We start from the raw sequence: 11,638 nt of genomic DNA, 5'->3' as shown, positions 1-11,638 counted from the left end.
ATACAGGATAAGATTTTAATGTAAATTTGGTTGAATAAAGATGTTATTGCTGAAGTGGTTCGCTGAATCTCTTTGTTGACACAGTAGATGATGCTCATAGAAAACAGATACTCATGTAATCACACTTGTAGATAAAACACAGACACACACACACAACACTGTAGGAGGGAGGTAGCTTTATATGTACTCAAAGCATTACATTGCATGTGCACACACACACACGTGCACACTGTCACGGCTTTGCCTGGATCCTCCTCCGCTGTGTGTTAATTGTCTCCTGCAGGTGGAGTGGATGAAGGGCTAATTGGGGAAGTGATTACTTCCTGGTCTGGGAGCTTTAAGAAGGCTCTCCAAGCTGGCTGGGTCGCTCTCCGCTTTCTCCTCGCCTCCAGCACCAATCTGGTTTCTTTTGTTTATACACTACACCACACACTGCACCACACACTACACCACACACTGCACCACACTACACCACACACTACACCACACACTACACCACACACTGCACCACACACTACACCACACACTACACCACACACTGCACCACACACTACACCACACACTACACCACACACTGCACCACACACTACACCACACACTACACCACACACTACACCACACACTGCACCACACTACACCACACACTACACCACACACTACACCACACACTGCACCACACACTACACCACACACTACACCACACACTGCACCACACACTACACCACACACTACACCACACACTGCACCACACACTACACCACACACTACACCACACACTACACCACACTACACCACACACTGCACCACACACTACACCACACACTACACCACACTACACCACACACTACACTACACACTGCACCACACACTACACCACACACTGCACCACACACTACACCACACACTGCACCACACTACACCACACACTACACTGCACCACACTACACCACACACTACACCACACACTACACCACACACTGCACCACACTACACCACACACTACACCACACACTACACCACACACTGCACCACACACTGCACCACACTACACTACACCACACACTGCACCACACACTACACCACACACTGCACCACACACTACACCACACACTGCACCACACACTAGACCACATACTACACCACACACTGCACCACACACTGCACCACACTACACCACACACTACACCACACACTAGACCACACACTACACCACACACTACACCACACACTACACCACACACTATACCACACACTACACCACACTACACCACACACTGCACCACACACTACACCACACACTACACCACACACTGCACCACACACTAGACCACATACTACACCACACACTAGACCACATACTACACCACACACTACACCACACACTATACCACACACTATACCACACACTGCACCACACACTAGACCACATACTACACCACATACTACACCACACACTACACCACACACTACACCACATACTACACCACACACTGCACCACACACTGCACCACACACTGCACCACACACTGCACCACACACTACACCACACACTGCACCACACACTACACCACACACTACACCACACACTGCACCACACACTGCACCACACATTACACCACACACTACACCACACTGCTGACTGCATTACACTTTTAGTTTCCAAACCCATCATTTATACTGACTTTACTTCACCTCAGTTGTTAAGATTACTTTAATAAATATCTTTTTTTGATGATTGCAACCCACGTGTGGCCTTCCCTTTTCATGGTACCTTGCCCTGAGCCAGGCACATGTAAGAACACACACACACACACACACACACACACACACACAGCAAAGTCATCTATAGTACATACATACAAGCTCCAGTACGTATTCAAAACACATTTTGTCATCATATATAAATTATGAAAATAAAACATTAGAATCCAACATATCTGAGCTGTAAACCATTTCCATATGTATTTAAAGTAGAAGACAAAGAGAGGATAACACTCTGGGGGAGAACTGTACTCTACTGTACTCTACTGTACTCTCCTGTACTCTACTGTCCTCTCCTGTACTGTACTCTCCTGTCCTCTCCTGATTCTACTGTCCTCTCCTGTACTCTACTGTACTCTACTGTACTCTCCTGTACTCTACTGATTCTACTGTACTCTCCTGTACTCTACTGTACTCTCCTGTACTCTCCTGATTCTACTGTACTCTCCTGTACTGTCCTCTCCTGTACTCTACTGTACTCTCCTGTACTCTCCTGATTCTACTGTACTCTCCTGTACTCTCCTCTACTCTACTGTACTCTACTGTACTCTCCTGATTCTACTGTACTCTACTGTACTCTACTGTACTCTCCTGATTCTACTGTGTTTAACTATAGTTGGAATAGGTTGATACATCAGGTAGACTTGTTTTCACACAGCTGTAGAGAGTTGCATCATTGTGACGTGCGTACCTGTGTTTGTGTCGTAGGCTTATAAAACAAGGTACTGTTTCAACAGTCACACTGAAGAAGTTAGAGCACCAGAATAATGAGCTGTGAAAAACCTCTCAGATACTCAGGATAAGGAACTCTGGTGAGTTTGATCATTCATTCAATATACATTCTGTGTATATTCTGCCCCCTACTGGGCATCACTGGGTAGTGACAAGAGACAGGGCTGGGATCCATTCTGCCAGTCTGTTTTAGTTCTATTATGAAGGCAGTAGATGGAGAATAGGGAATTTAGATATGGGACAGGGAGGGTGAAGTTCTGACCCTAACAGTCACAGATAACATTTAATTTAAATATACCTCTAGTTACTGCGGTAACTGCAGCATCCGCAACTGTTCAACTAACTATGCAGTGGACAAGCGTGTCGGTGGTAAAACAATTTATATCAAAGCACAAAGGAGTGCCTTGCTAATTGTTTTTGGCTGTCTAATTTTGGTGAGATGGGGAGATATAGATCAGGCAGTACATTTCTGCCAAAACCACATTGTAACCTGTTTCTGAGAACATGAGTGCTGGGTGGTGACAAACCACATTAAATACCATGAATAGACTTCCTCTGGCCTGCTGTTTAGCCCTGTAGCGAAGCACAACTCTTTCTACCAGACCTGTGTGTGTGTGTGTGTGTGTGTGTGTGTGTGTGTGTGTGTGTGTGTGTGTGTGTGTGTGTGTGTGTGTGTGTGTGTGTGTGTGTGTGCGCGTGTGTGTGTGTGTGTGTCCTGTCACCCCAGTCCAGTCACATGATCGTCACTGTGACAAGGCAGTATCTTACAGAAGTGTTGACCATATCAGGCGTGTCCAGCGTTGGTCTTTGGAGCGTTTCTCACATCTTCATGCCTACTCTGCATATGTGTGGTGAGCGTTGGTTAGCTAGGTCCCACTGTTGTCAAACCCTCGCCTCTCTCACCTCTGAGGACTCTGAGCAGTGAGGATGTCAAACGACACGGTCCACTACAATGTTGCAGGCAAACATAAACAGAAGATCAAATGGACCAGAGAGGACGGCCCCTCCACATGTGAGTGACTGGACCTTGTTACCTACTGGATAGAGGTTTAGTTACAGTACCTTAATGCATATTGTTCTTGTTAGGAGTAACCTCATAGTTACATAAAGCATTATTTCATTCATGTTACTGAAGTCTATTAGTTACTTTTGTTTTTGATGATAATGTGACAACAAGTAATAGTTGGTTTATAAGTGTTAAGTAATTGTAGCGGAGGTGGTTTGGAACCATGCTCACTTGATGAGTAACCTTGCCTGGAGACTGGTAAGGACAAGTGGCGTCTTCAGACTGGAAAGATGTCCTTTTGGTCTAGTGGTAGATGCTTGGGTTTGGCGTGCAGAGCTCCTAACTCCATTCCCACCATGTGTGTGTAAAGGCATTACCAAATAATTGGTAATCTGGAAAAGGTCTAGATTTGTGGTTTTCTGTCACAGAGCCTGGCTACATTCAGGGCCGGCTAGAAGCATAAATGAAATAGATGATCCCCCAAGGCCCTGCAACTTTCTAAGGGCCCCAAATGAAATAATCTATTTTGGATTATTGTCAAATTCATGATTCGGGACTCTTGCTTCGGCCTGCGTGAGCCGGTGGCGCCAGCGGAGAGTGACAGCTGACTAGCAGATAGGGATAATAATAATAATAATAATAATAATAATAATAATAATAATAATAATAACTCATTTATATAGCACTTTTCACCGCAGAGCGGTCTCAAAGTGCTTCAACAGAAAAGCAAAAGCAAAAAAAAAAAAAAAAAAAAAGTAAAAAAAATAATAATAATTAAAAAAAAAGCAGAGCAAAAAAAAAAAAATTATTCAAATTAATAGGATTTAAAAACTGTGTGTGTGTGTATGCGTGCGTGTGCGCGTGTGTGTATGCACGCTGGACTGGCCATAGGATTTATTGAATAAATATGTTTTGAGTCTGGATTTAAAAACATTAATGGAATCAGCCTCCTTAATAAAAATGGGGAGGCCATTCCATAAAAGAGGAGCTCTAGAATAAAAAGCCCTACCTCCAACTGTTGTTTTGTTCACAGGCGGGACAACTAATAACCCCGCATCCCGTGACCGGAGGGCACGCGCCGGAGTATATGGCCGAAGCATATCGGACAAATACACCGGCGCCTGTCCATGTAGGGCTTTAAAAGTTAGAAGTAACATTTTAAAATCAATTCTGGCCTCAATGGGAAGCCAATGTAAAATAAACAAAACAGGGGAAGTGCTCGGTGCGTTTCGTTTTTGTAAGGATTCTGGCTGCCGCATTCTGAACGAGCTGGAGTCTCCTTAAAACATTTTTTGGGCAGCCTGAATAGACAGAGTTGCAGTAGTCCAACCTTGACGGGACAAATGCGTGAATCAATTTTTCAGCATCTTGTTGTTTAACATTTTTTCGAACTTTTGCTATATTTTTAAGATGGAAAAATGATGTTTTCGTCACCTTGTTTATTTGGGACTTAAAACTTAAATCTGAGTCTAAGACAACACCAAGACTTGTGACTTCAGGTTTGATCCAAGAAGACAGTTTCCCCAGGGAACTAGACGGCGTGTTTCTACGCAAGTTATTAAAAATTACTTCCCTTTTGTCTTTTAGGCCAACTAATAAGACTTCTGTTTTGTTCTCATTAAGTTTTAAAAAGTTTTTGTTCATCCATTGTTCTACTGCAGACAGACAGGCAGTCAAGGAGCACAAGGCAACTGAGTAGTTCGGCTCCATTGCGATATATAATTGTGTGTCGTCAGCGTAACTGTGGAAATTGACGTTATGATCCCTAATTATGTCACCTAACGGTAACATGTATATTGAAAAAAGCAGAGGACCAAGACAGCTTCCCTGTGCTTCCCTGTGCTTCCCTTGTGTCTATGCAGGGCTCCATTGTAAAAGAGACCTTGTTCTCAATGGGACTCCCTGCCAAAAATAAAGGTTCAAGAAAGAAGTTAATCGAGACAAAATAAAAAAAAAAAGAGAGAAATGTACTGTAGACGATTACAATTACTGTGCTAGATGTATCAGAACTAAACAGTTTTCTGGCTTTATGGTATAAAGACAATTGATAAATGATAAGCAAATGATAAGCAACACTTAACTGTAAACATAATTCCGATTGAACATACCCGAACTCGAATACGATATTAAGATGTGCACCAATATTGCGAGTTAAACAGTGCAGAATATCAACTTGTTTATATTACCAATATCAATTTAGTTTTGGGGAATTTCTGAGTTTTGTCACGAGCAACAGATCGGATGGAAGCGAGAGAGGGAGAGAGCGATCTGCAGAGAGCAGAGGGGAGGGGCTGGTCCCCCTCACACACTCACAGCATCGGGAGAGAAGCGATCTGTTCCTGTCGGTCAAATGTCAAAATAGTAGACCAAGTAAGGTAAACTAATAGTGTATGTGTTGCTGTTCATTCATTCACTCTACATTATGGATAAGTTTAATGAAGTTGCGTATTCGGATTTGCATGACAGATACAGATACTTGACGTGTTTTGGCTGAAGCGAGAGAGCGCAGTTTTTTCTCCCTCAGTTGCTGAGAGCAGAGGGGGAGGGGCTGGCCTCACTCACTACACACACACACACACACACACACACACACACACACACACACACACACACACACACACACACACACACACACACACACACACACACAGATACAGTAGAGTGGGGGGAATCGATCTCTTGTAATAAAGTTGGTAAAATTACTGAACAAAGGTTGTTTTTTTTCAGTTGAAAATCGCCAGGTTCAGCAAACGTTGCCCTATGTGTTTTCTAGCGAAGATGATGGATTGATGGATTCTCAATAATTTGCTTGATTCTATCACTCGATCATTCTGTCTTAGTTTACAGTAAGCACTTATTTTAACCTTATAACAAGGATCGATTATTGGTCCGGTTCTTTTCACGATTTACATTAACAATATTGGATTTTCTGTAAATAATTGTAACCTGCATTTAAATGCCAATGACACTGTTTTATATGCAATTTTTGAAAAATGTGGCTGTTTTCCTGACAGTGTTTATAATGTTTTGTATTATGTATGGTTGTAAATTGTGTCTATGCAGGGCTCCATTGTAAAAGAGAACTTGTTCTCAATGGGACTCCCTGCCAAAAATAAAGGTTCAAGAAAGAAGTTAATCTAGACAAAAAAAAAAAAAAAAGAGAGAGAAATGTACTGTAGACGATTACAATTACTGTGCTAGATGTATCAGAACTAAACCGTTTTCTGGCTTTATGGTATAAAGACAATTGATAAATGATGAGCAAATGATTAGCAACACTTAACTGTAAACATAATTCCGGTTGACGCCACGCTGAGGGTTGAACATTCCCAGATACAGGTAGTGACCTCTCGGTACACCCCTACTAGCAGCAAAGCAGTTGATCAAGCAGACAGAGATACAATTCAAAGCTGTACATCTAACGTTCCCCTCTATGACTTAGTCTTGTATTCATGTCAAAAAGAGGAACAAAGAATCCAATACCAGAAACCGATTTCCATTGTATTATCGCAGGAAACTTTAGCTTGCTTTAGCTTTGTATACAAGGCAAGACATGCTATTAAAGTAAAATAATAAATAAATGCTACATATTTTACAGCTCAACAAGCTTCCACATCAACCGTTAATGCCGTCATTCAACTTCAATGACTGACGCTGACTTGGTCTTAAAGTGGCAGTGACGTATTTTAGGAGACAGTTTTTTCATTAAGACTAGAATTGAATATGCTTTAGCAATCTGTTTAGGTAACACATGTTGGCAGATGTTTAGATCAGCATTTTTATTAAAGCCACAGTATGTAATTTCAAACAATGTATCGGCCTATCTCTTGATTTTGATGAATAGGCAATGAGTTATGAAGAGCATCATGAGATAATTACAACTTCTCACTTTTTCATGAGAAAAACACTTATGACTTCTTCCCCCTACATTTTGTTTTCATAAAATACTTCATATTTATACTTTACTGTATTTAATACAGTATCAATTAATTATGTCCCTGATAATGCAGTTATCCAGTCAATCCAGTCAAGTGTCACCATTCATTCTCAATTTCCTCTCAGCTGGTGTCCCAGACCCACCACCCTCATGTGACCCTGACCCTGACCCTGATGACCCTGATGACCCCTCTCCTGTGGCAAGGTCAAATGTTGTGACCTCTAGAGGTGTATCACTGAAACTGCTGCTGGTTTTATTCTCTGTTCTCCTGATCGGAATGGCCGTCACATGTAGAGTTGTTTGTAAGTACTGATGATGATAATGAAGATTATGATGATGATGATAATGAAGATTATGATGATGATGATGATGATACAATATTAAAATACTTATACTCTTCTCTCTTGATGACCAGATGTGATTCAGATGAAGGAGACCTTTCACCTGAACCTGACAGGTGAGTTGAGAGTAGAGTAGAGTAGAGTAGAGTAGAGTAGAGTAGAGTAGAGTAGAGTAGAATACTTCCTGATATTCATAATTTACAATAGAACAATATGTATATGCAGCACTGTCATGATGAGGTAGCCCTGTCTGAGACGCTTTAACTCAAGTGTCGCCTTGGGACCCTGAGAACGTCCTCTTGGCCTAATGGTACTGTAGACGCCTTGTCTTCCCTGTAGGAGACCTGGGTTTGAACCCCTCTCATCACACATACATTTGTGGGGAACTTTTCGAACAGTATAGTTGACTCATTTTTCAGTAAATCACACGAATAATAATGACCTTTTACCAAGATAAAATTAATATAATGATGCATTCTGAAGAAAATGCTTGTAATAAGATAACTCTCTTCCGGTCAAGGCTTACACGCAGAATTTGAAGCCCTGCAAGTTCAGAACAGAAACATGAATGACAGTTACTTAAAGATGGAGAACAATCTAAAGGGTGAGTGGAAGCTTTTTTCATTGTGCCAATATCAATACTGGATATCAGATCTTCTTACATGTACATGTGGAGTGAATTTTTACAAACAAGTTATTGTTTCACAGACACACTGAAGAACTTAGAGGACCAGAAGCAGAGCAATGAAAACCTCTCAGATACGAAGGACAAGGAACTCTCTGGTGAGTTCCTTGTCCATTATGATTGTCAAATCATAATTGTCTCCAAGGAGTTGATCAAACAACTGAATATGTGAATGAATATTCTACCATTAATTGTAATGTATCTACTCTTTGCCTTTCTCTCCCGAACAGACATAAAAACAAAACTTGAGGAAGAACAGAACAAATCCAGAACACTCTCTGAGAGAAAGACTGCTCTGGAGAGAGAGCTTTCAGGTGAGCTGTTACCATGGAACACACAAATACACGGCTCATCTTTAAAGGAAAACTTGGTTGTAAAAGTTGATCAGAACTCTTGGGCTTGGGCTCAGTGGAGATCAGTTGTTCTCAGCGTCTATTGATGAATTGTTTTGGTCTCTGAGGGGTTTATCCTCTTCAGCTGAATGCATGTGTAGTGAATTTATACAAACAAGTTATTGTTTCACAGACACATTGAAGAAAATGGAGGACCAGAAAAAGAGCTATGAAAACCTCTCAGATATGAAGGACAAGGAACTCGCTGGTGAGTTTGGTCATCCAAGTACATTCTGTACAAATTCAACCAAATATTCAATATAGCAATTCACCAAATCACTCAAGTGTGGTCATTTCTTCCCTTTTTACAACAAGAAAAACAAGAAAAGGGCTTAAGGGAACACAGCAAACAGTCAACTCATAGATGCATATTGTTTTAACTGCTTGAATGTGTGTGATATGTACTAGATATCTACTTCTCTCCCAAACAGACGTAAAAACAAAACTTGTGGAAGAACAAAACAAATCCAGTGAACTCTCTGAGAGAAAGACTGCTCTGGAGAGAGAACTTTCAGGTGAGATGTTTCCATAGGACAGAAACAGATACTGCTCAGTACTGCTAGGAATGACTGGTTGGAGTCCTGCAAAACATCTCAGCCTATCATGACTAAGTGTACTCATCATAAGAAGCCCTATACCTCTGTTTTCTGTTACAGAGACAAAGAAAACACATGAAGAGCAGAAGAAGGAACTGGCTGTACTTATTAAAGATAAGGCTGACCTCACATGTCATCAACTAGCATCAGGTGAGCCTTATTCTGTGATACCACCCTGCCCCCTACTGGGCATCACTGGGTAGTGACACGAGACAGGGCTCAGACACATTATGCCATTCAGTAAAAGTCTTATAATAATGATGTCAATAGATGGAGAATAGGCCAATTAGATCAATTAGATGTGGAACAGGGAAAGTGAATCAGACTTGTAGCGTTGGTCCTCCTCTCGTCAGCCAGTTCCAGTGTTCAGAGTTGATATACAATTAAAGGTGGTAAACTACATATATAAAACTATTGAAGGGACTTGTGTCCCACATTTCTAGTCCACCCATGTCCATGTTGCTCTCCTTGTTGGTCTCCAAGACAAATTAGAGAAACCATCAAAGAGAGCGTTGGACGAGCAATGGTAGAGAGAGAGCACGGGCCACGCCCCTCTCTTTTGTATCCTTCAGGCAGGAAGTCCACCTGACAGTGTGTCTGAGCAACACTGCCCTCTGGGGCTATGGGGTGTGTAGTCAGTTATGTAGTGTCTAGTCAGTGCAATCAAATCTACCTAGACCTGGGGTCGTCACACTAGACATCATCGATACAACAGCATTGTAAAGGCCCAGTATAAACTATGTATATGTCCTCCACAGTGGACGTCACTCTGGACCCTGATACAGCAAATCATTGGCTCATCCTGTCTGAAGATGGGAAACAAGTGAGAATGGGAGACACACGTCAGAATCTCCCTGAAATCCGAAAGAGGTTTAATTGGTCTACCAATGTCTTGGGGAAGGAGGGGTTCTCCTCAGGGAGATTCTACTATGAGGTGCAGGTGAAGGACAAGACTGGCTGGGACCTAGGAGTGGCTAGAGAGTCCATCAACAGGAAGGGGAGTATTACACTTAGCCCTGACAATGGGTACTGGACTGTGTGGCTGAGGGATGGGGAGTACAAGGCTCTAGCTGACCCTGCTGTCATCCTCTCTCTCAGTCAGAAGCCCCAGAAGGTGGGGGTGTTTGTAGATTATGAGGGGGGTCAGGTCTCCTTTTATGATGTGGACAACAGGTCTCATATCTACTCCTTTACTGGCATCACCTTCACTGAGAAACTCTATCCATTCTTCAGCCCAACCAAGAACTCAGCCCCACTGGTCATCACTCCTGTCAATTAAACAGACTGAGTTATAATCTTTGTAGGATTTCATGTTTTTCAGATTTTTATTTTTCATTATTTTACTTTTTTACTTTTACTTATTTTTTCTTGATATGATGTAGAGAAACCCTGTTTAAGTGATTCACAGAAACAGTATAGAACATATTGTGATGATCATGTATTTTCACACAAAACTAAAAAGATGAAATGAGATGAGATGAGATGCTTCAATGCAAATGTCTGATATCTGATCCCCTCTCATTGAATGTAACGTACTTGATTGCTTATATGTTTATTATCATTGAATACAGGATAAGATTTTAATGTAAATTTGGTTGAATAAAGATGTTATTGCTGAAGTGGTTCGCTGAATCTCTTTGTTGACACAGTCGATGATGCTCATAGAAAACAGATACTCATGTAATCACACTTGTAGATAAAACACAGACACACACACACGACACTGTAGGAGGGAGGTAGCTTTATATGTACTCAAAGCATTACATTGCATGTGCACACACACGCACACCCACGTGCACACTGTCACGGCTTTGCCTGGATCCTCCTCCGCTGTGTGTTAATTGTCTCCTGCAGGTGGAGTGGATGAAGGGCTAATTGGGGAAGTGATTACTTCCTGGTCTGGGAGCTTTAAGAAGGCTCTCCAAGCTGGCTGGGTCGCTCTCCGCCTTCTCCTCGCCTCCAGCACCAATCTGGTTTCTTTTGTTTACACACTGCACCACACACTGCACCACACACTACACCACACACTGCACCACACTACACCACACACTACACCACACACTACACCACACACTGCACCACACTACACCACACACTACACCACACACTGCACCACACTACACCACACACTACACCACACACTGCACCACACACTACACCACACACTGCACCACACACTACACCACAC

At 42.1% G+C, this 11,638-nt stretch overlaps 1 protein-coding gene across 1 annotated transcript; it reads left to right on the top strand.

The window, feature by feature from the left end:
• Window positions 1-7,661: 7,661 nt before the first annotated feature.
• Window positions 7,662-10,958, top strand: LOC310813121 (uncharacterized protein). Its single transcript, XM_083681977.1, has 9 exons — window positions 7,662-7,738; window positions 7,852-7,893; window positions 8,298-8,381; window positions 8,486-8,560; window positions 8,693-8,776; window positions 8,988-9,062; window positions 9,286-9,369; window positions 9,511-9,600; window positions 10,209-10,958. Exons 1-9 carry the CDS (start codon window positions 7,714-7,716, stop codon window positions 10,727-10,729), a joined length of 1,080 nt encoding a protein of 359 aa, XP_083538103.1. The 5' UTR covers window positions 7,662-7,713; the 3' UTR covers window positions 10,730-10,958.
• The last annotated feature ends 680 nt before the right edge of the window (window positions 10,959-11,638 follow it).

The sequence above is a fragment of the Argentina silus genome (genome assembly GCF_951799395.1).
Source record: "Argentina silus genome assembly, chromosome: 1".
Lineage (NCBI taxonomy): Eukaryota > Metazoa > Chordata > Actinopteri > Argentiniformes > Argentinidae > Argentina > Argentina silus.
The sequence above is the reverse complement of the archived record's forward strand: the minus strand, read 5'-3'. Positions and strand labels throughout refer to the sequence as shown.